Genomic DNA, 15,388 nt, shown 5'->3' with positions numbered 1-15,388 from the left:
TATGCTTAATAGAAAATTTAATTGCCCTGCCACTTTAAAACCATACAAGAGAAACAAAAATAGATTTGTATTCAGCATAAAAAGTCCTACTGAGTCCACCTATTTTAGCCTTTGTAACAAACAAACAAAAAACAGCTAGCAGCACGTTAAGCGTTCTCTGGGTGGGTAAAAAACTTTTACCCCACTATGCACATCGACTCCTTTGCTCTTAATTATGGATATGTGTGGCTGGCTTTTGAAGTTTTAAGCACTTTTTGATAGTGTTGCAGACAGGGGAACTCTCATGCTGCTTTGCTTTCCCCGTATGCATGCTGTAGTTTGCTGCAGTCCATCTGAGCTTGGTGCTGGCCTTCACAGAGACGTTCCCGGTGTGAGCACTTCCCTCCAGATTGCAATTGAAGTGCTCTTGACTCAGGCCTTTCCTCCTTTATTCCTTTTCCTGTCTTCCTTTCATACTTGCTTGTCCAGGCACCAATGGGCCATCTTCCATACACATGCATACACATTTTTAATAATTTGTTTTATTTTTCTTTCTTATTGAATTACTGTGTAATCAAAGTCAGTCTGTGCCTGCTTCCAAACCTAATTAAGTTAATAAATGCATCCGCTGTTCAATTTATCTTTAAAAGGGCAGTGTGGCCCGCCAGGCTCTATCTGTGTGGAAAATGGGGGTTAATTGATGTTGCCAAAGAGAAAGTTAAATGTAAAAAGCGTATGGTGGGCAGCCCGTGTGGTGGAAATGGTAACGCATGCTTACTGTTCACCACTAAAATGAAAAGGTTAAACCAGAGTTATGATAATACAGACATTTGCAGAATACAGACATTTGGCTTTGTAAAGACTGGGTTGGCCAGGATGAATCCACACTACAATGTATTAATTTAATGTTTATTCTTTTATTTATCACCCATTCAGCCTAAGCCCTTAAATACTTTGATCTTTGCCAGTGATTGCGTGATGCTCATCTGATCTTTTTGCGTGTACAGTAAATGTTTTAATTTCATAGCCATCAAAACAAAGGATCAAATTGTATATTTACAGAAAATACATTTATTTCAAATGTGCCTTTCAATAACCAAGAGCCCCCATCCTTCACTCATAAATTCAGAAGATACAGATTCATGAGTCTACAGTAGAGCCCTTTCATGAGCCCAGTGGTGCACCTGGAAATAGGGCTGGTGTAACTCAAAGGTGCAGAAGAAAGCCTGAGATTGGTGACCTGCTGCTCCACTATAAAGCCTAAGCAGATCTGAACAAAAGCGGTGGGTGGAAGCCAGGTGGGGGCAGAGAAAGGAGCTTTAGACAGAGGTAGTCATACAGGGCAAGGGGATTAAACAAGTGGTGGCTTTTTAAACATGCTTACTGATGACCTACGGAACCACTCCATTCCCCAGAGACCCTGGGAGAGCAGACGCAATCCTCTATAATCACACACTTACACGTGGCCAGCAAGAGTCATGCTGTATGCTGTTCACTGCCTCTGATGTACACACACACATACACACACACACACACACACACACATACATATATATACATATATATACATATATATATATATATATATATATATATATATATATATATATATATATATATATATATATATATATATTATGTGCACTAAGTTTTCAGTTTTAGAAGGTGTTGTAGCCTTCTATCTAGCTTGGCTCTGTGCATCTATCTTCCTTCTTGGGTTTCTCTTGATGCTCCCCAACGTGATTCCTGGTGCTCTCAGCAATGCATTTCAGTGATAACAGCAGAGACTGGAGCGTAATGCTGGCTGGAAGAGTGAGGCTGTCGTTCATTTTCAGCCTGTCTCCACTCTCTGAGCTAACAGTTTGGATGTTTGATTTTTCACTGAGTCCCCTTGTTTGTTACTGAGTGTGTGAACTCTTATTTGCCTTATTTACCACTCACAAGATGGCAAATAAGACATGATCTTTGTCCATGATAAGAAAGCTTCAATGACCATGCATTCAGGGCACTTTCTTAAAGCTGTGAGCTTTCATGAGCTTTCACATTGTCTTTGTTTTGCTACATCACACACAATATGTCAGTAACCAAAACTGATCTGATATAATATACTTGAAAGTGTTTCCATTTGAGATTATATTCCATTTGCTTGAGACAAAACATAAAAAAAAACACAGCTGGTGGACATGTGAAAAACTGGAATACACTGTACAGTGAAAAAAAAAAAATGTCCATGGAAAATAAAAGGTTAATAGAAAACCACTTATGTTGAAATAGTTCTGATCATCACAAACACTGTTGCTTTTCTTCTTCTTTTTCAAGCCTTGAATGTCATAGGTTGCAGTTAAGTCTTTGACAGCATCTGCTACCATTCTGAGAAGCCAAATGCACTCTTATACAAGCACTGTGGCTAAGTACCTTAAGTCCTATAATGTACTGCAAATGCTATGCTCTTAAGCATTTTGGCCATTTTTGGTCTGGATGTTGTGTTTTTTTTGTTTTTTTTATTCTAATGCCATCTTTAAATGCAACCAGCTTTACCATGATTCACCCTTTCCCTCAGATAAAGGGGGGAGGGGGTCCTGATGGTGGTGGGTGGCTGTCAACATTAAAGGGGCGCCACTTTTGCGGCAGCACCTAGTGAATGAAGAAGCAGCCTTAGTGAAATGTGGCACTGAGGGAGCGATTTGTTATCCATTCCAGCCTTGACTCATAGATGAGAGCAGGGAAGTGTTTAGAGGAATGTGAGAGCCATTTCGTACTTACACACTGCCGCTCAGAGGGCCCCTGCCTGTGACCCGCATCATGTATGGTGCCACTCGTCACCTTGTGAGGCAAGAGGTCCAGAATGCAAAGTACAAAGTGTCATCTGGCCTGTGGGGCTAACTTGTCACAGGGCTCCTGGCCTTCCTACGGATCTCTCTGCTGATGCCTTTTGCAAATGGGTTACAATCTTCAGCCAGGTTCGGCCAGGATGAGTTTGCACACACACTGTATCATAAAATCTTTTAATTATGTCTGCCTATCTAAAAAAGGAAAATGCAAAAAAAAAAAAAAAAGACAGATAGAAAAAAAGAAACACTTAAAGGCGATACATTTAGTTTATGGGTGAGGAGGCCCGTGTGGGCCATGATGGGGTCAGTTTGCCGTAGCTGTAGACACGTGGCCTGGTAGTAAAGGCTTTATTAGCTGGAGCTGAGTTCATTACATCCACCGCGCATTCCCTTGCCTGCACACGTTAGATAAACCTGGAGCCGTCGAAGGCCATATCCCCCGCTGTCACCCCAAGGCCTCGCCGAATTGATTCAGGTAATAAAATGACAGTTCTGCCATAATATATGGATGGCCTTTAATTCTGCACCTTGTGAGGTGCCAGAGAGGGGCTCGTTCGAGCTTTTTTTTTTTTTTTTTAGGAACACCCATGCATTGCCAATGCCCACCCCTGTGATGGAAAAGTTCAGGCAAATCTGTGGCACATTTGAGGCATCACCTCAGATGAGAGTGGAAACCGCCCCGATCACGGCGAGCCTTTGGCACAAGCTCAGCTGCCCGGGCAGGAGTCAGAAGTGTCCTGTAGTTGTAGTTGTGGTTATGGTTTGCGAGCGGTTGTAGAAGTGAGCTGCTCTGTCGTAATAGATTGCTGCTGCCTTGCTGAGTGTCGCGTGGAGTTTGTCATCGAAGCCACTTCCTGACCTTCAGCCTCCCATTTTAGCTGCTGGGATTTATCGGCACTGTTGACTTGGTGGTTAACTGTGGAAGGTTTTACAAGTCAAATGGACACTTTGCTAAGTGCCGTAACTTTATTTATATATTTAATGTGGTGTTCAATACGAAGCCAAGTTCTGAAGACGATTACCTTCACAAGCACCATCATCAATCAGAGCCCTCGCACAATGACCTGCAAACAGCCTAATTAAGTTAGCCTAATTAACCTAATTAAATGTCTCACTCTGGCCGCTTTACTATGGAGAGTAAATTGAAAGATAAAATAGAGATCATTACTCATCAGATTGGATGGCATTTGTTCAGCAGAAATAAAAACTTGTCTTCTTAATCTATATTACCTCAGAACTGAAAGAAATATTTTGACATATATGTCACGAAAAATATGGTCTCTACTGCTGTATTTGTTTAAGTGGCCTGGATTTGTCAAAGCAAAAATATGCTGTTTTCTTATTAGCTCTGTAACAACAACGATAATAATTTCAATTCATATAGCACAACAGCTTTCACAAGCAGAGCTACAGAGCTGTTCTGTTGTCCTGCATTAAATCTTCTCAGCTGCCACCCGGATAACTGCAGTCCAATGTCTGAGGACACTTTGAAGGTCAATTGAATAAGGCGTGCTGTAGAAGCTTGGAGAGCTGAGGGCAATGGGACGCTGGGCCTGAATGCAAGCAGATGCACTTTGTGCATCGCTGTTTGTGACTGCCATGTTATCTAAAGGTGAGCGTAATTTAAAGACATATTATAGGGACCTTTGCAGATCTGTTTGTGTCTGTGTGTATGTATGTATGTGTGTGTGTGTGTGTGTGTGCGTGTGTGTGTGTGTGTGTATGTGGGTATGGGTGTGTATTTGTGTGCGTGTGTGTGTGGGGTGGGGAGCCCTGGTGCTTCCTTCGCGCCGGTGGGCCTGGCGTGGGGAGAGAGTGAAGACGGAAGGAAAATCAATGCAGCCGAGTCCCCTCCATCACTTTAACTAGGTGAGCTAGAAGCCTGGTCCCCTCTCAGGGGCCAATTTGTGGAGTAAACAGGAGCGGGGGCGACAGCAGCGGCCATCCCTGCTGCTGCCCCTTCCACCATTACTCAACTCTGAGTGGGTTTTAATAAGCCCGCTACAGGCCGCTCTTACAGGCACCCGCGCCCACAAGCAGATCACTCATCCCCAGGGTTCAAAACCTTCAGCACATGCACCTGCTAGCTGGGAGGAAAGTTCTCGCTTTCATCCGGAAGCCTGCGGTCAGCCCTCTGCTGGCACGTGACCTATTGTCCTCCGCATCACTGGGTTGACCTGCTCTGGACACATTCACACATATGCTAGCGGCACGGGGATGCAGGGCAACCTTTCAGGAGTAAGGCCAGAATGACTTTGAGCCTGTTGGTTTTGACGCTTTTCAGAGTGTAATGCCTTCGTAATAACATGCTATTTTTAGCGTTTGTCTCTACTACTTCAGTTTTCTCTTTGGCTAGAGCATTATATCAAAGATACAAAAGGTCTGAATGTAATAATCATCAGTATACATATCTAACTAACCATCCAGAATACTTCTCCGCGAAGGATTGTGGGCTATACCCTGATATGTGACTTTCTTGATCTTGAGTTGCATCTTCAGTGGCATGTATGTTCTGAAGCAGAATATGGACAAGGGGTGACTCTGTTCCCTCACCTGATCTTAATAAACAGGAAAGAGTCCCAGGGTGGGAAAGGCTCTAGTACTCCACTCCTACCAGGTGGATGACCGTGAGGCCACAGGGAAGAACAGACACCCTCCCTCATGCATTATTAAAAGAGGCTGGAGTTACCTTATCACACCCCTTGAAGGTGACACTGAGCAGGCTAAGGGTCCTTAGTGCTCACACACTACTGCCATCTGATTGAGCTGTTGCAGTGAAGAGCAATGTTCTTTCGTGTAAACATGTACACTGCAGAGATGCAGAGAGTAAACTGGAAATGTCACAGGATTTTCTAAGGCTTTTCTACTCTAAACCAAGCCACTTCTTCTTAAAAATGTCATTTAAATGCAGCAGTAGATGCTTAAAAGTTGATTAGAAGTATTCACTTTAGACGGAGTCAAGTTGATGCAGGGTAATATTTGACCAGAAGCTCATATTTATGCTGTATATTAGAAATAACATGATAATGTACTACTACTTACATATCAGATTGCTAATCAGATTCTAACAACTATGTCTAGATGTTTAATATAATTATACTTAACACTTGTTCTTCACTATCCCTGTTTTAAAAAAAAATCTCATCTGTGTGCACATATTCTCTATAAGAAACATGCTCTAGAAGAATCTGTAGGAGATTATGTCTTTTACCTCCTATAAATCTTGGTAATATGGTCAGGACATGAATTCCAGCTCATCACCAAAGAGTTACCTTCTTGGCAACTGGACCCTCCACTTCTCCGTCAGCTCAGGCTGGGGAGTGTCTCCTCATCCCTCCTCGGCCTGGGCTAAAGAGCTTCTCATCAGGCTGCCGGGTGCTTCCACACCTCAGCCCACACACTGCAAGCCAGCTATTTGAGCTGAGGGCCTGCAGTCTCTCCTGGAGCCCCCTGCCAGGCCTACTCAGGGCCTGCCACGGTTCCTCAGGGTTCATTACGCATCCTTACCATTACTCACAATAGAGCAGCTCACCGATGCGCCTCATACGTTTCACCTGCCAATCCATCTTGTAGTTTGCCACTTTATTAGCGTGCTGTTTAATGTCCCTGCTTTTATGGCTGCTGTTGGTGCTTTTATTCTCCTCTCTCTTACCCAGGAGTGAACATCCAGCAATGAAGCAACCAATTTGCCTACAGAGTTGGGGCATTCATACTTATTTGTATTTATTTGTGATTTAATGTTATGCTCTAAATATCTGAAAATGGAAATGGAGAGAAAGTACTCACCCTATATTTTTCTACTAAGCATCAGGCCTTATCAGATGTTGGCCCAAAAAGGGGGAGAAAGAAATCTCTGGCTTGTGCATTTTACCGCTGATTTAATTAGCTGTCTTCCCGTAAGTTCACCTCAGTATCTGTCACGCCTCACTAAAATGGAAATGCGTTCTTGGGGGAAAAAGGCAGATTAATGAATGCCCTTTGTAATAAACGCAAATGGGAAGCGAAAATATGCCCAGTCATGAAGTTTAATTGTGCTTTCTAGTGACTAGCTTTGGCTGGGATGATGGGAGACAGAAAGCAGGAAGGAGAAGAGCGAATAGCGGGAAGCAAAGAAAACAAAGAGATGGGAGGTGGAAGGAAAGGGTGGGGTGGTGGGGCCAGAGGTGGTGCAATGTAGCATGGAGCATGTAACACACTGCCTCAGCCATCTAATGAAGTGAGTGTTTATGACTAAGCGTGGCCATGTCACATCCCCCACTCTGACAATGGCTTTAAATCATTTATGCACATCTACTGACTTTTACTAGCCTGAACCTTTATTCACATGGAGAGTGTTACCCTGCCCCCCTGTATTTTATTTAGCCAATGCTTATTTAAAAACACAGAATGAAATAGATCTTAAAGTTAGTCCAAGCAGACATGTGGGACGTTCCCTTGGTCATGCAGATAAGTCCGTCTCCTCATGACGCTTTAGGTATTTTGGATGGTGGATATGTTGATGTTCCCTTCTCTGCGTGGCAGTCTGAGAGCAGGTGATGAACATCCTGCTGGTTCCCCCTCCATGCATGCTACCTGCGTCGCCCCTTTTCCACTGTGCACTGTTACTCTGCATGTTCCTGCTGCTGCTTACATGCTGTGTGTTTTCATCCTAGTCGTGGGACATCAATCTGTCTTGCGCCGCGTGGCCTGGCTCACGGACGCACAGCAGCACCTATCAAACAGGAGGAGGCACTAAAGCTGCTTTTCCCTGCGCCACATAAAAGCCACTTCCTGTGCGCTGCAGATGCACGCGCAAGTAAACACAGTAGAAGCAGAAAACATGATAAGGAAATAGTCATACTAATTATGCGGTTAATTCTTTGAGGACTGCACCAGCTTGATAAAGGATGCTAGAGCTCATTAAAGAAAAAGCAGCTTTGTAATTTTGAATTCTTTTTTTTTTTTTTTACCCAGCTTTATTTTAATCCCACTTTATGAAGTTCACTCTGTGCGTGCGTGTGCATGCATCTGTGGGTGTATGTGTCTGAATGCGTGTGTGCTGGTAGGTGGGCGGTCGACGGGCGAGGGGAAAGGAAGGAGGGCTTGGAGCAGCACAAGGCTGCAAGGGTCCCTGTCTTCAAGACATTAACACTCCGCAAGCTTTTGTTGCCACCTAGGGTTCAATCTACACTCTCGCCTTTCTCATCATCACTAACACTATTATTCTCTCTCTCTCTCTCTCGCTCTCTCTCTCTCGCTCTCTCACTGTCTCTCTCTCTACCCATTTAAAATCTAAGATGCAATTAGAATAGAGAATGTGGCATTTCATTAGCATACATGTGAGTTTGAGTTGCTAGAGGGCTGGCTGCTCTGTGGTGGGTGAGTGGCAGGCTGCAGTTGCCCCACTCTTCCCAGAGGAGAGCGATGGAGATATCCCACAAAGCCACTGCCTGTCAGATCTGTTGGGCCTGTAGAGAGCCACTGTCCTCAAGATGGCTCTGCCTCGCAAAGAAAATGTCACCCTGTCAGCAAAAAAAAAAAGAAAAGAAAAAGAGCCACGGAACCCTTTGTATGAAAAGGATTTGAAATGGTAGGTGTATCGAATGACACAAATAATATCTGCAAGTTTTGAATGCTCTCAAGTGTAAAGTAAGCAATTGTTCTTAGACATACATTTATAAAATTAAATTTTTATTTTAAAAAAGTAGTGTTAAAAATGACATTTTGGAGCAACTACACAGCCATGTTCAAAATTCAATCAGTGTCATTTTTTAAAATTTATGCTTCATGTAAAATGTGTTTTGATGACAAGAAAAAACAATAACATGCTACTTGTAAAGACAATTATACAAAGTCAGGCACAAACCATTTTTGAAAGAAAACAAAACACAATGTTTTCACTTTTTTCTATTCTCCCCTTTACCTGGACAGTGGGACCTAAAATTGGAACCTGTTGTACTCTATACTCTAGCCAGTGTATACTCAAGTCAGTGTTTAGTGTGACCTCCCTTGGCACCTAGGACATCTTGAATTCTTTTGGGGAGACTGTCCTGAAGTTTTATGAAGTAATCTTCTGGTATACTATACCAGACTTCTTTCAGTACTTAACAGTACTTCTTTTATAATTAGGCTTTTCTTGATATTGCTTAAGTGTAAAGGGAGGTCACACTAAATACTTACCACTGTGCCTATAGTAGATGTTTTGTTCTGATTTTTTTTCTGTTTTTTAATACTGCATACAATGTTTTAGTATTTTCTGGTTGTATTCTTAATAATTATATTAGAAATAATTATAGAATTATATATGGTCAAGGGCTAATCTAATGGTGGCATTTTTTTAACAGTGCTCTCTATTGTGGGGGGTTTCACAGTAGTGTGTGTGTGTGTGTGTGTGTTGTTATTAACATCTTTATTATGTTATTAACATCAATATTATGACAACATGTTATATACAAAAATGTGTATGGTTTTCATAACATATTAAGAATACATATTTTTACTTTATCTCTTATTGGGGAGGGTGTTTAGTCCTGATTTATTAGTTCGATTAGCGAGTACGTTCTAGTTTTGAGCTTACTGACTTCATGTGTGACACCTTGGTTTGTCTGTTGGTGTTTCACAGCAATCCATTTAATCTAACAGGACTGAACAATATGTAAGTTATATGCTTTCACACACTGATGCAGGTGAAGTTTTAAACAGTGCCGGCTCCTCTCCGCTGCTGCCCTGTCCAACAATTCTGAGCAGCTCCTCTGCGTTACATGGAATTCTGGCTACTGCACGAATGTTGCCGATGGCAATTGGGTCCCAGCTGTAACTCATGAGCCGAAACGAGATGTCTCCCGTCGCCCAGGGGAGAGGGGCGGGGGGCACAGAGCGAGATGCGCAAATCAGTCCCTGAGTGCCCGGTAGTACTGGTGTCATCCCTGCCCCAGGGCCACGCTCTAAATCACAGACAGGGGGGACAAAATGGGGGAAAGAGGCAAAAAGGGCCACTTTAGCCTAACTAAAGCGCTTAGCATTCAGTGGGCACTGCCCGCACCATCTTGTTTCTCATTTAAGCACCGACTGGCCTGGCGATAACGAATGGTGCCACAGGTAATTGCAAAATTGGCAGGGTTGTCAGGGAGATTTGGTGAATGGTGCAGACAGATCCGACACTGGAGTTCATGAGGTGTCGGCCCTCTCAGAGATTTATGACCCCCTGAAGCCAAGCAGCAACAAAGTACCCAGAGTTCAGGAAAAAGTACAACATTCTTCATAAGGGCTCAACTCTATATCAGAAGTTCCCTCCAGACAGAGACTCTGGGCTGAGACATCGGCAGATGAAGCAAAACTTCCTCGGCAGATTAAACAGACTGCTTTAGTCCACATTTACCAGGCTAAAAGACCACAATTCCAGACATTTGAAAACTCCTATCATATGTGTCATATGTCAAATGTTTTGAGGCTGCCTTACATTGGGGTTGTACAGTAGTTGAAGCTGCTGCATATTTTCAAAGGATGTTTCTTAGTGTAACATTTTATCAGCTGTTGATATGTGTTAATGGTCCCAGAAAATGAACTACATAAGAATATATAGCGAGCAGGAACCACAGAACAATAAGAGAGGCTGATGCTTCCTAAGGGGAGGTGTCATTTCAGATGTGTGTAAATCTAGCTGTGGCAGTGGAGTGACACGAGGGCAGCGTGTGGTTAGGAATAGGTGATCACCTCCGGCTCTCTGTGGATGTGGGCATTAACCTCAGGAAGAGGGGATAATTGCATCTGTCAGACTCATTTAACTGCTGAGATGGCCGTCGTTTTCTATTTACGTCCTGCTCTAAATCTGTGGGGGTTCTAAATGACTCTGGCATGATGCTGGTTCTTTCTTGCTTCTTGTGTGTTTGTGGATATCTATGAGATAACTACACAGATAAATGCCACCTGACGAATCTACTGTACAACACCCCAGTAAAAATTAGCTTGAAAACTACAGTATGTCTCCAACACATGCATCCAGAGGAAGAGACATCCCATGTGGTTGCAGAAAACACAAGCAGTGCTGCTTTAGTAGTTCATGCATATATGTCCAATCATGACAAATTCTTCTTTGTTGGATTTCCCTTCAGTGAGACCCTCTCTGTTTTTCAGGAGGAAGAAGAAATCGCTGAGGCTGAAGGGGAGTCCATGAAAGAGGAAACAGCAGAGCAAACTGAAGTACCTCACTTCCAACAGTAGTGTTCTGTTCAGTTAGTGTTTTCCCCTCCAATTTCCTTTGAATTCAGATTCTGGCAGTCTTGCATTCAACTAGCAGTACCAGTATTTTTTATTTGTTTTTTTACCTTTGTTGATTTATTTCTAGAGACATTAATCTGATTTGCCACTGAAATCTTATTGTACAGTTACTAGCCACAACTTACATTTTTTGTCAGATTTTATGTTGCTCACACAATGCCATCTTTTGCCTGTAAGCAAGTTTTCTGATATTTATATATTGTGTTTGATAATATATAGTCATCTGCATGTAACTCTAAATTACTTGCTTTAAGCGTTAAGCTAAGAATGTATGTGAGAAATTGGAGGTAATTGCACTGACATTTTTTGCCAACACCATTTATTACAGTTGCCATCAGTGAACCTATGAGATGAGTCACAAATTGACTTTCAACTATCAGTCTAAGGGAAGTGGCTTTGGCGAGTCATTAGCGATGGCTGGAAGTCGAACTCTTCAGGGCCAGCACCGCCGTCTCCTTCCTCAGTGTTCTGGAGTCATGGTGGATCCCTGGCCATCCCTGGATCTGCACTCCAATGCAACCTCTATCTGATGCTGTGCTGTGCTGGGACTGGAGTCCAGTCCAGACTTTTTCTTCAGCCTATTTTCATACACTAAATGGCCCTCAGTCTGAATGTGAACATCCTGTGTGATATATTTTTTTATATATCTTTCACCCGTTTCTTTCTGTACAAAGAGAGATTAACTATTAACTATTGTTAGATATTGTTTATTCTCCAACATTTATGTCTGCATTTAATGTTTTGTTTTTTCCTTTTTTATACCTATCTGCATGTGCCCATTACACAGAGTGAGGCAATGACCATTTCAGTGCACTGTGGTATATTTACATTGGCTGAAATGGTTTTGCAGCACCTAGTAAGAGTAAATAATTATACATAGCCCTCAGATATCAGAGCAACCCTATTTTTGCATTTTTTACAATACTCTTCATACAGAATTGTGCGAGGATGTGCACATGCTAGCATGTGGCCTCTGATTGTGCGGCTAGTAAATGGTGGTCATGCATTTCAATTCTTGCTTTCATTTCACCATGTTGCAGAATTTTGTAACACTATGCCTGCTACACAAGTTTACACAAGAGTCTGTATTTAGGTACTTTGTAAATGTGTAATTCTTAATAAACATTACTTTATGCCCTTGGCACTGATGTTTATCTCTCTATCTAACCGAATGCCATTCAACATGAAATTAAATTGCAGCACTACAGAATCAAAATTGTAATGTTCTTAATCAGATTACTAAATATACCCCGTAACTCATAAATTCTGCTATTTCTCTCTATTTGAGCTTGGGTCATGCTGGCCAGCATCAGCCAAACTGAATGTCCTTCTAGAAGCAAGAATGTGTGATGTTTCCCTGGAAGCCTGAATGCTTGTGATGTGTTGTGCCCTCGGAAGCCTGAACATGTGTGATGTGTTGCATGTGGTGTCCACTACATGGAGAAGAAAAAACTAAACAAAAACAAAAACTGTTGGATCTCTATCTCATTGGAACTGCACCACCCCCACTTCTGTCAGAGAGGTGTCTGGGCATACTGACATTAATCCATTGAGGGGTGTAATTCCAATTTGTTTCAAAGCAACTATTAATTTACCCATTTCAAGGCCATGCAGGAGGGAACCCCTGTAAGGCCACTGAACCATGAAAGACATTATCTGGAGGACTGTCTCTTTTTGCCGGAGTGGGCAGGAAACCGTGCCGGCGATTGATGCGCTTTGATGAGGTGTCGTGGGCTTGTACTGCCAGTGGAGACGGGCCCCCTGCAGCCCAGCTCCCAGCATGCCATGTGAGGAGGACGTCATTAGGGCTGTGATAACGGCGTCGGGTGTGCTAATGTTGGAGTGGCCCGCTCAGTCAGATGCTCAGAGCTCCCTTTGCCCTGAAATGTACGCTTTCAGCATAGCAAGCACACCATTAATGATAACCAGCCACTCCAAGAGCAGGGCTGTGCTCAACAAGCAAGTCTGAGGAACATGTGCTCCCATTAAAAGTCTTTAAAAGACCAAAGTGGTCTCTGGAACATAGTGAAAAGAAAATGACTGTAATGATCATGACATGTTCTGTTCATGATTTCCCTGAAATGGCCAACCTTTATGATGTAGTGTCTTTATAATGTGCAGCTTTTTTTTTTAATTAATTTATTTCAAAAGAGAACAGAAGCAGTGTGGAGTGTATAAAGATTCTCTTCAGGGGAGTGGACCCAGGTGTATTTGGCTTTCCTTATTTCCTCTTCCCCCTTTCTGGTCATCTGTTTACACAGTTCAGTGTTGACAGTGTTAAATAAAAGTGAAGTGAAGTCAGTTAAGTGTAACTCACTAAAAATGCTTATGCATAAAACATTGTCATAATATATTACTTAGTGATGTGCACAGTAACATTTATGAAAAATCTTTTAGTTGCCTTGTAAATGCTGATTACTAGAGCAGCCAGATCTATAGGTTTTCATGCAGAGTAGAATGGAGGAGGGTAGGCAGAGCAATATGAAACACTCTAATGGTTAAAAGTGCAGTCACATGCTCTGGGTCAAAGATAAATTCTTCCACTGAATGTGTTGGTTGTAACTTGATTAAAACAGCAGCAAAATAAATGAGATAATTCTGAGATGATGGACTACTAAAATAAAAGAAAGCAAGGTTAGATAGATAAATGATAGTATAAACTGCACCTAAATGCTTTGGGTCAAGAACTGAATCAGAATAATATGTTTTGGCTGTAGTTCAAAAGTTCAAGGAGTTATATCAATAGCTTTGTATGGTATGATAGAGGAATGTAAGGATCGTTGGCTACATGAGTGCTATCAATATGAAGTGCTGTTATGTGCTTTGGGTCAGCAGTTAAATCTTTCTGCCAGGTTTGCTGTCCATATCTATAGTAAGTATAAATATGTATAGGTGAGAGCAGCCCTGTGCTTGGCCATCTGTCTGTACTCGCATTCTTTACATTCTAAATAAATTGTGTTCATCGTGTTGTCATTTTCACTATGCTAATATCTTGAGTCACTTTTCACTAATCATCAGCATGGGCCACTATATCATGTGAACGTAACAAAAAAGCAGTTAAATGGGCTCCCATCTGTTTTTATTAATAATAATAATAATAATATTATTATTATTTTCCTAAAGGTTTATGGTCATCCAGCTTTCATGATCAATGTGAGAGATTGCACAGAGAGTATTATGAAAGGGATTAGAACTAATGCAAAGCTTTACAGTCTTTAAAACACTTATATAGGCTGTGATCGTTTTATTTTATAAGTTATGAGTGCACTACAACCATTGTAACATTCAAAATATATTATATATACAAATTTCAGATGTAAGTTTAAATATTCCTCTTGTATCACTTGTTGTTAATCCAGAAACTACTTGAAGGCCAAACAGCATTAATTCCCTTTACTTTTTGTGCTTAGCCATGCTTTGCATATGATAGCCTTATCCAGATCAATTTAGATTGATCTTTCTACTGACAGTTGCTGTCTGCCTCAAGCCTCCCTGTTAGTCTCTATCAGTGACTAATTTCCCCCCATGTTGCCTGATGATTAAAACGGCAAGGATTCACTTAGCAGACAGAACGACATTTTGATTAGAGCTTTAAATGCTGTCCCTGGCTCACTCACTCTCTCTCTCTCTCTCTCTCTCTCTCTCTCTCTCTCTCTCTCTCTCTCTCTCTGTCTCTCTCTCTTCCTTTCTCTTCCTTTCTCTCTGACTCTCTCTGTGTTTTAATTGCTGTGAATAATGCTTAAAATAACATCTCTTCAGGACCTGAGAGCTGCTTGGATGACCTTTTCCAGGCTCTGCTGTGTTGTGACAGTCATTTTTAAGTCTGAAATGTGTGCTTTGTTCAGAAGCAGTGTTCGCAGGGTGCTAATCTCTGCCTCTCAACATCTTGCCACACACATTCATTAAGAGCAGAGGTCCTATAAGGGTCTCTGACACCTTGGAGTTAGACCTGCTAATGACTTGCACTTCTGAATCTAAAAGATTATCACATTTTTTTGTTTTGATTTCTATTAGGACTGACAATGTAAGATTTAATGTGATTCTACATAAGAACAGAGCTTCTTTAACAAGAAACAATTCACAATTAAACACTAAAGGGAATTATTATTATTATTATTATTATTATTATTATTATTATTATTATTATTATAATGTTTAACTACAATTATTTAAAGTTTAACAACATTCATAAAAATGATAATACAAATAATAATAGTAATAATAATAATATAATTCTCTGTCTCACATGGAATTTTTTTTTGTACCCAGTCAAGCACTCTTTTCCTCCAGTGTCTTTACCATAAAAAGGTTGGTTTTCACTG

At 41.6% G+C, this 15,388-nt stretch overlaps 1 protein-coding gene across 13 annotated transcripts in view; it reads left to right on the top strand.

Annotated features, from left to right (window-relative positions):
• The window catches only part of phf14 (PHD finger protein 14), a 58,091-nt gene extending 45,884 nt beyond the window's left edge, over positions 1–12,207 (top strand). For 7 of the 13 annotated variants that reach the window (XR_014118781.1, XM_081703040.1, XM_081703022.1 and 4 more), the window contains one exon: positions 10,923–12,207. Coding sequence is in view for 9 of the 13 variants with exons in the window: in XM_081703040.1 (XP_081559166.1) it covers positions 10,923–11,009 (87 nt within the window). In the remaining 4 variants the exon portion in view is untranslated. The remainder of the gene's footprint in view (positions 1–10,922) is intronic. The other 6 variants (XR_014118783.1, XM_081703058.1, XM_081703008.1 and 3 more) reach the window with 3 other exon arrangements.
• The last annotated feature ends 3,181 nt before the right edge of the window (positions 12,208–15,388 follow it).

Source organism: Electrophorus electricus, chromosome 2 (assembly GCF_041902795.1).
Source record: "Electrophorus electricus isolate QZ-2024a chromosome 2, ASM4190279v1, whole genome shotgun sequence".
Classification (NCBI taxonomy): domain Eukaryota; kingdom Metazoa; phylum Chordata; class Actinopteri; order Gymnotiformes; family Gymnotidae; genus Electrophorus; species Electrophorus electricus.
The sequence above is the reverse complement of the archived record's forward strand: the minus strand, read 5'-3'. Positions and strand labels throughout refer to the sequence as shown.